Source organism: Palaemon carinicauda, chromosome 31, assembly GCF_036898095.1.
Source record: "Palaemon carinicauda isolate YSFRI2023 chromosome 31, ASM3689809v2, whole genome shotgun sequence".
Taxonomy (NCBI): domain Eukaryota; kingdom Metazoa; phylum Arthropoda; class Malacostraca; order Decapoda; family Palaemonidae; genus Palaemon; species Palaemon carinicauda.
The window spans coordinates 76,606,029-76,623,285 of NC_090755.1; the positions used below are offsets into that span (position 1 = coordinate 76,606,029).

General features: G+C 34.6%; 1 protein-coding gene across 1 annotated transcript in view; it reads left to right on the forward strand.

Annotated features, from left to right (window-relative positions):
* Positions 1 to 17,257, forward strand: part of LOC137624548 (mitogen-activated protein kinase kinase kinase 4-like) — a 242,614-nt gene that overhangs the window by 78,540 nt on the left and 146,817 nt on the right. The window contains 3 exon segments of the mRNA XM_068355436.1: positions 240 to 272; positions 5,305 to 5,495; positions 14,621 to 14,806. Of these exon segments, the coding sequence (XP_068211537.1) occupies positions 240 to 272; positions 5,305 to 5,495; positions 14,621 to 14,806 (410 nt within the window).

Consider the following 17,257-nt stretch of genomic DNA (forward strand, 5'->3'; position numbering starts at 1 on the left):
TTCAGGACGATAGGTGTATTTTTCTATTTTTACTTTGAAAACTATCGTTTAGCCAAAGAAAGTTATTAGTAGAACTCATTACTGTCTTTCAAAGAATATGTTGTCATGCATTTCTTGTCTTTTTTTTTTTTTCTTTTTTTTTTCAATATAGCTAAGCACTGATCCTAGATTTCTTTTACAAGAATTTACTTGCATCACTTCTAGTGCTTTTTATTTGAATTAGTTTTATTTTCTTTCAGTTCTGTTACGAGGATCTGTTAGCATGTGCAATTGTAAGTCGGAAAGTTTTGTAATATGATAGATTCAATCTATTTGAAGTATGTAGTTTTAAAATACTGAACTCAATTTTGCGTTTGACCAATACCCTTATAATTTTGTTTTTTCTTTGTTAATATGAAATGTGAAATTTTTATGCTGTTGTAAAAAATAAGTAAAGGTTTTCATAGAAACTACTGTAAGGAGTTTAGGCAGTATATAGACATTTATTTGCAAATACATTCCTGTATGGGTTCCTGTATATTAAACACATCATAGATTTTAAATGTACTTGATATGCCACAGTTGTAGTAGTAGGCCATTTAAATTAAGGAATTTGCTGTTGAGTGAGTACTGTATTGTTGGTAGTTAATGAATGAAGCTGAGGCCAGTACTTTGCTTAGTGTGGGTAGTCATTATTCTGCTCTTCATGCTTTATTTGTAAAAATATTATCCTGAAGTTATACTGTTATACTTTATTAATTCTTGTTTATCGTGGTTCGTTTTATTTTTATCACTGAATGAGTTCACCGAGTTGATAAGAATGTTATATTTTGAAGTTTATGGAATGAAAGTCTAAAGGATGTGATTTTTTAATCTGATGATGTTCTTTGGTGTCTGCATGCTAACTGCAGTATTCCCTGCTGGTTATTTCCCAGCTTGTGCCTTTTATACAATTAATTCAACTTTGGCATTGCAGTACATGTATTACATTTGTATCAATGTATTATTAATGTGATAAAGACAAGTTGTATGCTTGAATTGATTGGCACTTTAATATTTTTTGTTTGTGTGTGTGTGTGTGTGTACTACACTATTCGTGTTTTGTTGGCACAAGCTTATAGGAATGAGGTTTCAATCATTATTAGTACAATGTATACTGTATTGGTATTTTCCCCTCTGGAGGTTTGGCACAGGTGTCACTCATTATTTACATTGACTGTTTTTTGTCTTGTATGTAGGAGGATGTGTGTTATACTGTATTATTAGTGGTTCTGTACTGTAGCCTACTTCTTATTGAATTAATTAAAAAGGGAAAGGCTGCAGTATAAAGGAGTTGTTTTTTTACATTTTTTTTCTGTTAAGTGATAATCATCTCCCAAGTTATTAATGGTTGACATACTATTAGATGTGTATGATGAAAGTTTGGTTGTTGAAAAAATGTTGCTTAAAAGGCCCTAGTCTGACATAATGACAGCCATTATCTTAAGGTTATCGGTTTGCCCCCGCTAGGAGGTTTTGGTTATCATCAAGGTCTTTTGTTCCCTATTTGCCCAATAACTACCTATAATATTTGTAGAAATTGCCTTTCCTGTTCAGTATTATATTGTATTACTGAGCTATGAATCCTTCTTCGATAGTGAATGCCATGTTTTTATTAACTACGGAAATTCCTTGCCATATCGCTGTTTACTTATTGTTCCCTCAATACATCGCGGTTTAATAAATATATCGAGTAAATCCACATCTTTATATTGCTGGTTTCGAAGGGCAGATAAGTTTTATATTTTTCATATATTGATAATCTTGTTGAAAATAGTTATTTTTTGATCTTGTAAATAGATAATAAAAAATTGATAAATTATAAAAATGAAATGATGCTGTCCTTATTAGCAGAACACCACAGAACTTGCAAGCTTGTTTGCCAGAATGCATGAAATATCTGATGAGGTTGAGCTCAAGATAAATAGAAGAAAGACAAATGATGAGAATGGAATGTGAAATATCATTAAAAGGAGAAAGGATTAATGAGGTGGAATCATTTGAATATTTAGGAACTATGATTTGTATTACAGGGTTTTTTGAATGGGAGTTAAATGAAAGATTGAAAAAAGCAAAGCAAACAATGGATAGTTTAAGTAAAATAACGAAATTAAATTGCTTGAAATTGCATATAAAAATCAGGCTATATATCAATTAAGTGAGATCAGTGTTACTGTATGGACATGAGTTGTGACATGACAATGAAACAATATCCAACAGAGTCCATAGATTTGAGAACAAAGCCCTCTGGAGAATACTGGGAGTTGAATGGCAGGACAGGATTAGAAGTAAAAGTTTAAGAGAGATTACTCAAGTGCCATATGTGGACGAGATCATGGTGAAAAGTAAAAGGAGATGGCTCCACAAGGCATGAGAAGAGTTGGAAGACCCAGTCCTACATGGCTGAGGACTATGAAGTGTGAAGTAGATGATGAACGGAGAAGCATTTATTTAAAAGCTCAAGATAGGGACGACTGATGAAATATAACTGTGGCCATTTGCGTCAATAGTCGTAGGGATGATGATAAAAATAAAATAAAAATAATGTATATTGCGGCTGTTATTATTATTATTATATTATTATTATTATTATTATTATTATTAATATTATTAATATTATTATTATTATCATCACTAGTTAAGCTACAACCCTAGTTGGAAAAGCAGGATGCTATAAGCCCAAGGGCTCCAACAGGAAGAAATAGCCGAGTGAGGAAAGGAAACAAGGGAATAAACTCTACAAGAGAAGTAATGAGCAATTAAAAGGAAATATAAAATACCGGTAAATCTTCCATATATAAGCTATAAAAAATTGAAATGAACAAGAGGAAGAGAAATAAGATTAAATAGTGTGCCCGAATGTACCCTCAAGATAGAGAACTCTACCCCATGATAGTGGAAGATCATGGTACAGAGGCTATGGCATTACCCAAGACTAGAGAAGGGAATACTGTACCTGCAATAGCTGAGGGATTATTGTATTTGTTCTTGCATATTGGTTAAGTTGTTTGTTGGTAATTTTTTTTCTACTCTTTGTTTTTGGATGATTGATTTTCCTTGTCCTACAGTTAGAGGGGTTCTCTATTTAGGATAATTTCTTGGAACGTGAGGAAAGTCGGATATTACAGTTTATGCTGTATTTTTTTTTCAAAGGTAAATTTCATACTGTATAACACATTCTCGGAGGCTTTTTAGGGTATTGGGGCTGATTCAGTGTGCATGTTTGATCTGACTAATTGGTAAAACATATTTCACCTTGATTTTGATTAAGCTTGTACCACTGACTGCACCAATTGATAAGCAATTCAAGTTTGCCAATAAGACATGCATACACTGCATTGAGACAAAATTACATCTCGCAATTAGTTGTACAAATGCAATATAGGTTTGTGAAGTTTAGAACTAAAGCAAGGAGTTCAGAAAGTGTGATGTTTTATATTAGGATGTGAACCTGAATTTTATTTTTTAATTTACAGTATACTGTAATAACTTTTGGATTGTTGCTGCAGGAGTAGTTGTATGCAGTTACCTTTTCAGTAATTGGAACTCTAATTAATTTTTTTTAGTGGGGCAGATTTGCTCCAACTCGCAGGGGTGCCCATTTAGTTCGAAAAGTTTCCTGATAGCTGATTTGTCGGAAGTATTTTTGTCCTGAAACCATCATTGTTTTCAAATAATTACCAAGTAATATGAAAGAAAATTATTTGCTAACCTAAATTTCTCCCTCAGATATAAGTTGTCTCAATAAATAATGGTAATGAATAGATATACAGTATTATAAAGTATTTTGATGGTAACCTTAAATTTAATAATAACACCCGCTGAAGTCAACAACAGGAGCTTGTTTTCGGATACAGGCTGCATAAATTTGTAACTTCACATGTTTAGCACAAAATGGGATGAATTACACTAAAACATAGAAAAATATATTATAAACTTTTTTTGATAAACAAAATTTACTAAAATCGTGGCATTAATAAAACTTGCGATTGGTGAAAATTGCTGGGAGGTAAAAGAAGCATTCTACTGTCAAACACCAAAGAGGAGATGGCATTGGAAGGGAGAATGAGAGTTACTGTGGTTGTAACTTAGCAGTGAAAGTATAAATTTGTTTAAATGTGATTTTTATTCAATTTATGCAAGACTACAGTATCCTCAAGCCAAAAAAATTGCTATTAATAAAATGTAAACTTTTACGAAAAAAAATAGCAAACTCTTTCTATACGGACTTGCATCACAGGCCTATGATGTAAGTCCGTATAGAAAGGGTTTGCTAGTTTTTTGTAAAGGTTTAGATTCTTGCATATTGTGTAAAATATGTAACTTATACACAAGCTAAATTAATCAGTGATGTACTGTACATACAAACATGGATATGTGTTCCGATATCTCAGGTGACGTCTCTCGTATCTCTTTCTATACGGACTTACACCATAGGCCTATGATGTAAGTCCGTATGGAAAGGGTTTGCTATCTTTTTTGTAGAGGTTTAGATTTTACTAATAGAAATATTTTCTGTTTGAGGATACTGTAAGTGTTGCATAAATTTCTTAAAAATCACAGTTAAACAAATTTATAAGTTCACCGCCGAGTTACAACCACAATATCTCTGCTTCTCCCTTCCAATACCATCTCCTCTTTGGTGTTTGACAGTAAAATGCTCCTTTTACCTCCCCGCAGTTTTCACCAATAGCAAGTTTTATTAATTCCATGTTTTTAGATAATTCTGGTATTCAAAGAAAGTTAATGTTTTTCTTAAGCTTAGTGTAATTTATCCCAATATGTACTAAAATATGTGAAAAGTTACATTTATGTAGCCTGCATCCAAAAACAAGCTCCTGTCATTGACTTCGGCGGGTGTTGTTATTAAATTACCATCACAGTACTCTATAATATATTTATTCATTAACATTATTTATTGACAAAACCTGTATCTGAGGGAGAAATTTGAGTTGGTAAATAAGTTTGTTTACATTGCTTGGTAATTTATTTGAAAACAATGATGGTATTCGGACAAAAATACTTCCGACCAATCAGACATTAGGAAACTTTAACAAGCTATAGGAAACTTTAACAAGCTAAAAGGACACCCTTGCGAGTCGATGCAAAATCTCCCTTGCTACAAAAATTCACTATAGTTGTGCTGTTTGTTCATACTATACTATATTAAGTTTGTGGCTAATATTGTTACACATACTTGTGCAAACTTTTATATCATTTTGAAAACTATTTATTCAATAGTATAGAATTGATTAGGCTTTGATGCATTTGGTTTGGATTTCTCAGCTCCAGAGAGAACTCGCCAGCAGTACAAAGAGCAGAAGCGTTCAAAGGATCGTCAAAGAAGTCAGGACAGGGAGTGGAAGGTGAAACAAATTGAGCCCACTACAATTACACAGCGTTTATCGACACTTGGCGTTTCGGGAGAATTGGATGACCGATCTGAAAGCCTGCCACCACTCTCACCAGCTGTTAAAGTTAGTTCTTGAAAAAATTATAAATTTATACGTTTTTATCAGGCTAGAAATTCATTCAGCACTGAATCAAAAGTCTAATTTACTTTGATAAACTGTTCTTCAGCGTATGCTTACTTAGCAGCATGACTTATGAAGTTTTTTAGATGCAAAAAGCGAGAATTATAAAACTTTTCCATGTGACTGGAAATTTTTTTTTTCAATGAGATTGAAAAATCCACATCAAACATTTTTTGAAAAGATACCGTAATCTCCCCATCATCCACTGTTATATGTACGCAGGTGTTATGAAAATTTACAAGTACTGTACAGATAAGTGAATAATCCTATTTAATAATACAATATTCAAGCTTTTTCTTTCTGTCTTTATTTCCCATGCATTTATTTTCTATTCCATTGCTTAGTACTCTTTCTTCACATTTGGTAAATAATCGTAACCTTAAACTTTTAGTAAAGATGAAATACTAAAGTTATATAATTTACACATCACCCTGATGGACTGAGCATGATTCAATTTATAAATTTCCATGCATCTATGCCAACTTCCATAAATTTTACCCCTTTCCCTTGCCACAACCCCCACAACATCAGTACACAGTCATTGAGTCAAGCCAATTACAGTCATTTCATAAAAACTTAGAAAATAACCTCATTTGTCGATGAAAGATGAATTAAATGTTTATTAATTTTAAGAAGAAACTAGCTGTTTCTTCATCACATTGTACTTCTGGCACTGCAGTATATCTGGGAGACAGGAATTCTTGTCTCAACATACAACGGTGAGTATATGGATGTCGGCATATTCATTCTTACCTTTTCTCTTAATTTTGATATGCCATGTTTTTGTAAATGATTAGAAATGCCTGAGAAATCTCTTATCACTGATTAGGAATATGATTGTTACATTATAGAGAAGCAGAAAGTCTATGACGGGTATAGCTAAAGAGATGGTAGATGCCAAAAGTACAGTTGTTCACCAAACTGACAAACCTTACATTATTTTGCATGGATATTCTTTCAGCAAAACTGGCAGGTAGCCAATTAGATTTGGTTCCGTAACTGGAATACAAACCTACGCTATTTATGTATGTAATACTTTCGGCGAAGCTGAAAGGACGAGCCATTAGAAAATTAGCGAGTGTTAACTACACATCCCTCTAGTTATACCCCACTTTTACTTTTGGCTCGGATGATGAACGGTTGCTACCGCTCTTCATCCGATCTTTTTGGACTACCATTAATCTTTTTGTGCTTTCTCTATCAGACTGTGTTTGTGTTTGTGTGTGTGAGTGTCCTTGCCTGCCAGTCATGCGAACCTGCCCGGCGGAACAGGACGATTTGGCGCCGCCATTTTGGCGATAAACAGTTTGGCACTCATTGTTTTGGCGATGAGCTGTTTTGGCACCAAGAAACAAATTTAAGGACCATCTGCAAATTTGTGTCTCATTTAGTGATCATCTCATTACACCAAAGGCTTGTCTGATTTGAGAATTGTAATAGTAAACTAGTTGTTACGATATTCAAGTCTTTTTATATTGGAAAACGCTTTTCTTTAGTTTCTTGTACAGCCCATACCTTAAATGGCCGAAAAAATCCTAAGTAATAGAGGCAAGCCAAGATTTTCACACAACGGATATATGTATGTGTTTGACAAATGTAGCAAAAACGATCCTTCTCTCAAGTTTTGGAGGTGTGAATCAAAAAATGAGTGTAAAGGGCGTATTCATACTAAGAACCAGGAAGTAGTGAAAGAAGTAAATGGACATTCACACGGTGTGTCGGCAGTAAATGTGGAAGTTGCTGAAATTAAAACAAGCGTAAAACGTAAAGCAGAGGAAACTTTTGAAGTGCCGTCATCAGTTGTTAATGTTTGCATTGAAAATAGCTCTCAAGCTGCTCTGGCAGCATTGCCCATTTCAGATGCCATGAAAAAATTGTACGACGAAAGCGAAATCAAATATATTCTGCGCTTGCAAACCCTCTCAGTTTAAGTGAATTAGTAATACCGGACGAGTACAAACTCTACCTTACGCACGGTGGTCAATTTGAAGACTCTTTGCTTGGAGATAGCAGAGATGAACATGACAGAATTTTAATATTTGGTAGAAAGACCTGGGTAAATATTTTACGTGATTCTGATGTGTGGTACGCCGATGGCACGTTTAAAATGTCTCCTCCGTTATTTGCACAGGATTACGTAATTATGGCAAGAAAGCATGAAGGAGTTCTCCCTATACTATACGCCCTATTACCTAATAAGCGTCGAACAACATACGTGAAAATGTTTCGAATGATAACCGAGATGTCTGCAGAGTTGCAACCAAAGGGCATTTATTGTGATTATGAACAAGCAGCTTTTTCTGCAATGACAGAACGTTTTCCGGATGTGGAGTTGAAAGGCTGCTTCTTCCATTTTGCACATAATATTCATAAGCACCTGAAACAACTTGGGCTCCAACATTTGTATAATAATGACCCTGACTTCTCAGTAAAAGCCAAAATGATCGTTGCTTTATCTTTTGTACCTATTTCTCACATGGATGTTTACATCGATGCTTTGGCACAATATTTACCTGATGAACTCCAGCCGTTAATGAACTGGGTCGAAGATAATTATGTAGGAAGACCTCTGAGGAGGGGAAATGGCTGACGTTCACCACTTTTCCCTACGCAAATGTGGAATATGTATAGTCGAACGATATTAGGTGAGAACAGGACAAACAATCATGCTGAAGCTACGCACAGGAAAATCTATGCAGAACTTGGAATGAACCACCCAGTTATATGGAAATTCATCGATGGCATAAAGAGAATTCAGAAAGGACGCGATTCTTATTATGAACAATTAATGGCTGGGCATCCTTCTGCTCGAAAACGCTTAAAATACATTAAGACTGATGAACGCATTTTAACTATAGTACAGCAGTTTGATTCACGGGAACAACTGGAATACTTACGTGGTTTGGCATATAACTATGAAATGCATTAACATGTTGGTGAAAATATTTCATTTTATTTCATTTTTGTATCATTTTAATACTGTATTGCTGAAAATAAATAGAAATTTTTTATTTTTGTTATTTTTGAACCATGCAATATATATAAACACACACACACTATATATATATATATATATATATATATATATATATATATATATATATATATATATATATATATATATATATATATATATATATATATATATACACACAGTAGGGTCCCGAATTACACGTGTTCTAATTACGCTATCGATAGTTTTTAAAAATTAAATTTCCTGTATCTGCGAGGAGCATTCTAAATCCGCGAGTCAAGCACCGCGAAGCGTAGGAAATCTATTGTTTTCTTGATTGTATCGGGGGGGGGGATATGTATAATATTCCATATTTGTACTAATTAATTTTTATACTTACGTTGTGATTATGGTGAAAAATCCTTATTCATTAAACTTTAAATTAATAACCATCAAAATCAACAGTGCCATTTGAAATATTGAAAAGTTTCCAATAAAAAAATCAACAGAACAGCATCGTCATGGGAACACCTTTGTTGCTTTCGTGTGCAAGACTACCGCTATCATCCAGTAGTAGTGCGTTGTGCTCCGTTTCATCTAAATTGTTTGAAATTCTTTTATATAGTACTTTTGAAACCAAAAATTAAATTAAATAAAGACTATTTTATATCATGCTACTGCCAAACATGTCACTACAACCAAACCCATTACTTTGTTTAGTACGTTCCATCGCCGATCATACCGAACTCGCTAACCAATTTTAACATCTGTCTATAGGTTAACTTTTGCGGCAAAAGATATCTTACCAGGTACTATGTAATAATAATGTTATAATTAATGTTGTTTTATTTATCCTTAGAAAATCAAAATAAATGAAATATGAGCAATTTTGTTTCGTGTTTTTTTTTTCCTAAAAAATCGCCTCCTTAAAAGGAAAACGTTTTCTTTTACGTTTCATCGTCGATCATAAACGCATTTACTACTGAAAGTGATATTGAAGAGCTTTTACTAAAGATGTTATTATAAATAAAGATTATAAATAGGTGGTAAAATATCTATAATTAAAGTGTAGCAGCATCAAGAAATGTTGGGGTTCGCCCTTTACATAAGAATGTACTGTACATTGGATTAGACAGAGCGTAGAAAAAATCAATTAGGGAAAAATCGGTATTCGATATCCTCTTCATCAGCATCGTCAATCGGGCTTTTTATTTTTTTTATTCTCAGTCGCTAACTAGTTATCGCACTGTCAAGATCTGCACACATTCCGATAATTCACATTTGAAGGTTTTCTGGGAGAGGATGGATAGAGAAAATACCGAACTATATAAAATGTTTTTTTAACCTGTTAAGCGTCACCCACGTGATAAACCGTTCACCACGATCTACTCGGTACCGCCTTCAACTGTGTATTCCGTTCATGACTTTAATTGCATTTTACAAGCCATCAGTCTCGTGATGTTACGTTTACTCGTATAGTAAGTATAGGATCACCACTTGGCAACACTCTCAGCATATGGGGACTGTGAATAGAAACTTATATGATGTCTGGCAACTATTTTTCTGAAGGTAGCTTGATGTTGGAAAACTGGTTTCCTATCATTGCGCTCGGGCGTTCATGCATAAGTGGTTATTTGTTGTTCCTTTTGTAATGAACGGTCTAATGAGGAAGGTTATTTCTTTAGATGAAATAAATGATATTCTTGTTGAGGAATTTGATAATGATAACCTGTTTGATAATGAGAGCACTAGTTCTGAATCCTCCAGTGATGAGTATATTGAAGAAACAAAGTTTTCTTTCGATGCCGAAAGCGAAAATGACTTCTCATTACCGAATGACTGGACAACGAAATTTCACAAAACTATAAAGGGAAAGGAAACGCCGAGAGAGAGAGAGAGAGAGAGAGAGAGAGAGAGAGAGAGAGAGAGAGAGAGAGAGAGAGAGAATAAAGTCGATAAATAATGTACAAATGTATGACGAACATATTTGAAAACTATACAGGAAACGATATGAAGAGAGAGAGAGAGAGAGAGAGAGAGAGAGAGAGAGAGAGAGAGAGAGAGAGAGAGAGAGAGAGAGAGAGAGAGAGAGAGAGAGAGAGAGAAGGGGGGGGAGACTTATCCCTTTCCTTTTGTTGCTTATCCAGGCGTAAGATTTACGATTGAAGATAAAAAGAACCCATTAGAATATTCAGTATTATGTAGCCGTTTGAAATGAAATAATAGTAGTATTGTTTTTTTTACTCAACCATTTGATTAATATCCCTACTTTTAACTATAATTACGAATTATAAGCATAAAGAAATGATATTAACTTTGAAAAATTATCATTAGTGAAATGACCGCTCAGGGCAAAAAAAGCGTGACGGTACGTTAGCGGCAACCTGGTCCAGGGGGGACGCTTAGATGTTTTCTGGCAGAAAATTACGGTAGATTATCGTACAGCAGCCTAGTGCACACTTGCGCCTAGTGGCCGTGTTTGCGTGTGGGAGTGTCATCATGGATATACAGTACTATACTGTAATTTTTAACTATTGCTAGATACTGTATCAAACCTTGAAAACCCTTTTTTGTTTTTTGTATCTATAGGAAATAATTCTACATCATTCGGAAAATACTGAAAACAGTAAGCTATGCATAGTACAGTAGTAAATACTACAGTCATAGAAAATTATCAAAACTTTAACTACTTTTTATTGTTTTATTTATCCATAAAAGAAATTTTGTACAGTATTTTATAAAAAAATCTATAAGAAGGATTTCTTACAGTATTGTTAAGATAAAAGCTACAGTATATATATATATATATATATATATATATATATATATATATATATATATATATATATATATATATATATGTTTTATATATATGTTTTATATATATAATATATACATACATACATACATACATACATACATACATACATACACACACACAGTGTATATACAGTATATATATAGCTAGAAAGCTAGAAATGGAGTGAAAAAAAAATTGACGGGTAGGTTGCTGTTTGCCGCCATGATGTGTTTCGAAATATACGAATTTCCAATTACACGAGGCCTTTCATCGACCAAATTCTCGCATAATTCGGGACCCTACTGTATATATATATATATATATATATATATATATATATATATATATATATATATATATATATATATATATATATATATATATATATATATATAAATAAACACACACTCACTGATCGCTTGCTGAAAACAATTACCTGCTTGCTTTGCTGGTCGCCGATTCGCCGATTGACATCTCATCGATCTCCTGGTCGTCGGTCCCTGATAGCTGACGTACTGGTATATTAGTCTTCACCAGTTCCCCAGAAACCTGTGGTTTCCTGTCGTCATGCTTGACCTACGCCGACGACTCGTCACTCCGCTTCCAAGGAGAGTAAGGTTTCGACTCGCCACCGACCTTCCAGGCACCGTTCTCCATCTCGTCGATCTCCGACCAGGCGCCGTTAGCCAGCTCACCAACTCGCCGATCACCAACCCATCAGCCTCTGGCTCTTCATCCTTCATCTCTTTCTCCAAAGTGACCAGCCAAACGTTAGCCCTCTTCACGCGAGCATGTGACATCAGAACAACGTCAACGACATCCACCCCCGTTCATTAGCGTTCAGAGCAACAGCTTAAGGCGAGAAGTAGACAAAGAGTCAGATCTTCATCTCCTCGGACTTTGGCTCCTTCTAGTAAGGTTAAGGCTTCTCTCCATAGTTTGCCATCGCCGCATTCCCCTCCTCGTAAGCGCAGAATATCATGCTCACCGGGGAATGGGGAAAAGGGCAAGCAGCAGGAGTTCAATATTCCCAAGCTCCCTGCACCTCGTGAAGAGTCCGCAGAAATGAAGGAGGTCAGGTTACAGCTACCCATTTCGTCAGCTTCGGTAACCAAAACTCTCTTGCAGTGTTCTTCCTCTTTCTTTTTAGGGGATCTCACAGACAGCGCTTTCATTGGACAACAACCATGGTTTAGCGCCTTGGTTACGATCATCCTTGTGCACAATCTTCACAAACATTCATAAATGCACACAAGCTTCATGGACACAACCATCCCATTGCATGATTGTCCATGACTATAATCTTTCACACACATGGACTTTACAAACATGATTGTCCATGCTCACGATCATCCATGTATAAGATTGTTCACATACAAAGCTCCACAAACACAATTTTTTCATGTGCATGAACTTTACAAACACAATAATCCATTTATCCATGCTCGCAAAAGTTACATGCAAGATCAATCACGAATATGATCACCACTAAACAGAAAGGGTTCACATGTAACATTTTAGATTGCCTACAATGTACAAATGCTCCGTCACCTTGAGCAGTCTCAGTGGGACCAGTTATTACATGATCAGTACTCTCTTCTCACTCAGCTAGGTGACAAGGGCTCATCTGAATGAGGGACAATCGAGAGGTGATATATCAGGAATGTTTCCTTTTCTGAATTTGTTTCAGTTGCAAATCAGGTACTCACCGCACTTGTTGGACACTTTGTACCTGTTCTTCAGTGACTTTCAGGTCATAGAACTTCTGTTATGTTTTGTTCCAGCTTTTCCCACATACAATACCGATGGAAGAGGAATCGATGATCATTCTCATGGCTTGTATGGAATACGAGGTCTTGCCATCACTACCGCTGATTTTTTCCTGTGCTTTTTACCTTTATATTTTGTCTTGACAGGACCATTCTGATTGTGTTCTCTCCTGGCAAGACAGGATTTGTTGAGGAAGCGAGAATATGACATCAGAGAAGTCCATGAGTCGAGTATGCGTCACTCCTACCGTTTCGCTTTGAGGGGAGAGACAGTGTATTACCAAAAATGTTCCCACTTAGGGAGGTGTTCCTTGTATATTCTAGTTTTTTTCATTAGTTGTGTTGATACATATTGAGAATGTTCCTTTCCTGGAGTAGACATATTGGTAAGTGGTACAGGTGATCTCCCACCAGCTACTTGTGCTCAGTTTCTAATGAGAATGAGCACATGCACCAACTGTATGAATAATCCGCTCGGCTTTTCTCTCCCCTTCCTGGTCGCTCATTTTCTCTCTCTTTGGGAGGGTCAGAAGTGGTGTGAGCCGGGAATCTTCACTCGGGAAATAGCAACGGCACACACTGCTACCGCTACACATATGCTGTCTCCTTCCTCTTCATGGATGTTGTTGTTCTCTCTCTCTTTGGGAAAGCGAGAAGCAGTGCGTGCTGAAAACCTTCCCGCATTGCATAATAGTGTTGGTACATGCTACTACTGCTACCTGAGCACTATTTCATTCCTGGACAGGCTTGTACCAGAAAATTTTCCTCAACAAGAAGCATTGGAATTTCCTGCTCATGCCGTTACTGACCACACTGCGTGGATGGAAGGCACCACTCTTCTCCACATCCTAGCAGAGGAGATGGTCCTTCTCCACTGTCCATTAATTCAGTCATTGCAGCACTGACAACAGACCCGATGAAAGGCTCAGACATCAGACACGGAGGCACATTGTTCTCGATCCTGGAATCTACTGACATTGAAACCGGTTCCAGGATCAGCCTACTCGGCTACCTGTTTGACCTCCGGTTTGTTACTGTACATTTGTATACTTTGCCTTGACCTGGAATTTGATATTCCCAAAATGCAAATTGAGGGTTGCTCCACCTGTCGAGTGAGTGGAACCTATCCGCTGTCCGATAGACAACTATGTTTGCCTCATTAAAAGCTTAAGGAGCTGTTCCAGCTTTGCTGAACTCATACTTTTATCAAAGGTACTTTTATCAAAGGACTGAGGTTTGTATGGTTAGGAAATTTACGTAGTACATTGAAAGTTTGTGACTAATTTTTTTTGAGAATTTGAATCAGTTTCTAAAGATTTTATTTTTATTTATTTTCATCTTTTAGGGTCAGGATTTCATGGTTTTGTCTTGGTGACATGTATAGTTTTAGAAAAATGGATTGGACTTCATTTATGTCATGCCTTTTGACTAATTACATTTCATGTAGCACTGCATTGTAGTTGATGAATTTGAAGGATTCTTATGTAGCATTTGGATTTTCATTTTTTTATGAATTTATTTCAAGTCACTTTCTATATTCTAACAGGTTGATTCCAAGTCCCGATATATGAGCGTATCATGTCGTAGACTAAGTGAAGATGATGGGTATGAAGTTTCTCTGTCTAGTCGTAAAATATCAACTGCTGAGCTACCTCAGGATCGGGTTAGCTATTTTCACCAGTTAAAAAGTATGATTAAAAATGGTACTCAGGAAGTTATCCATCAGCGGCAGGTAAGTTACTCAGTGTAGTTGTGTACTGTATTTGGTCTGACATTTAGTGCTCATGATGTACATAACATCAGTATTGTAATGCAGTGTGTAATTAACGTTAGCTGATTAAATTTTGTTTTCACTATTATTGATTATTGATGTTTTTGGAGCCTAATACTGCACTCAAAAGTTACCTTAATTTCATGAAGATTAAGAAACGTAATTTTAGTACATAGAAATGTAAATTGTCTACAGTATGTACATGTTAACTTAACACGTTGACCACGATTGGCAATGCTGTGAAACGGCCCAAGGGGCGTTATCTTTAACCCCAATTAAAATCAGTAACCAGCTAGCTATTGACGTGAGAATTGTTATGGTGTGTCCGTAAGGTAAGCCGAGTGCTCAGCCAGTGTAAAAAGCGTGACTTTATGTGGTACACTTCGCCTGACATGACAAAAGTCTTCATTACAGGCGTTGTGTACCTAATATGGACATAATAGATGTGGTCATATATGGCTCAAGTCGCCCAGAACGATTAGAGATAGTTCTGCTGGGCGTTGTGTGCCGAATATGGTCACACTTTGGATGTTGTTATGGTGCATATCGCTCAGACTAGTCTAGGGAATTACCGTATGCAACATGTACCAGACGTGGCTCATACTCAGTGTGACATACACATATATATAACACCTTTGTATGTTTTCATATGTGCACATAAAATTTGTAGTACACATGTGTATATAGGAATATATATAAACATACACTTGAATATAATACATATAAGATGTACATACATGTTACAGACACACACGTTAGGAAACATATATACAGGCTGTATTTTTGTCAATATAAATTTATATTTTGGATAGATAAAAGTATTTACATACAAGTAAATTATTTAGGTCTTCTTCAGTTATTCATATATATCTGTCCATCTGTATACGGTAGCCCATCTTTTTGTACCTGTCTATCCACGTATATACATACATATATTCACAATTATGCGAGAGAGGAATAAAATGTGGAAAAGAACTCTTCCATATGTCTGTATAAGAGAATATATTATGATATAAAATATTAGAAAATTAGATAAAGGAAGTAACAGAAAAAGGAATGACACACATACACACACAAAATGGGTTGTTTATATATATATATATATATATATATATATATATATATATATATATATATATATATATATATATATATATATATATATATATATATATATATATATATATATATATATATATATATATATACACACACACTTGCATATACAGACTGATATTCAAATTACCCATTGTCCCAATATGATGAAAAATTAACATCCCAGAGAATATTTGAATTCTTGCCTTCCTTTTAGTACCATATGTATGTATGTATATTTACTGTATGTATGTATGCATATATATATATATATATATATATATATATATATTATATATATATATATTTATATATATATATATATATATATATATATATATATATATATATATATATGTGTGTGTGTATGTATGTATGTATGTATGTATGTATGTGTATGTATGTAAGTATTACTTTCTCTGTCAGTTCTACTTATTCCTTTATATTATATATATACACACTGTATTTACGCAAAAGCGTACATATGCATACAGAAAACATTCCCTGACTGAAGCTACTGGCCCCAAAGCCAAGACAAGAAGGCTTTGTCGTTCCTGTTATGAGATACTGTCACAAAATAAAGGAAGTTCTGTAGCTCAAAAGAAAGCATGAAGAGTAAACACATAATGTGAGAATTGTGAGGGTAAACCTTTCCTTTGTCTCATTTGTTTCAACTTGAAACATTCAGTTTGAAGAATATAAATTTGTGTATTTTATTGGTTTTTCTTATGTAGAAGCAAAACAGAAAAAATTTTGATTTTATACTTGTACTCTAAATACTACATGATTTCCTTCATCATACATGGATATTTTTTCACCAAGAAAAGGACACTTTTTTTTCAGAAGTAAAATGTTTACCAAACTGATTTATTTTTCTATTGAATTTATATAAATATAATCTAGGGTTAAAAGGATAGCATTTTTATTGCTCTAATGATAATGTTTTCTATTTTTTTTTTTACTGAAAGAAAGAAAGAATTAAAAAAAAATGCCCCTTTTGTTAGCATGTGAAGATTATTTTCAGTAATGAATAAAGTGTTTAGTTAATGTTCTAGTTTATTTTAATTAATTTCCAATATATTACAATAATATTTTGGTAAAAAAAAGCCCATTTTGATAAAATTTTGATACTTCAAAAAAATATATAATTCTTAGCATGTGTACCACATAGGGTACACATCGCTCATTCAGAGAGTCCTCTGTGAACCATATGTGGAGCACATCGCAGTCAGCGTGTTAATTACACTGGGCTTAAAGTAAAAATAATGTATGAGACTTAATTGCACTGGGCTTGAAGTAAAAATAATGTTTGAGAAT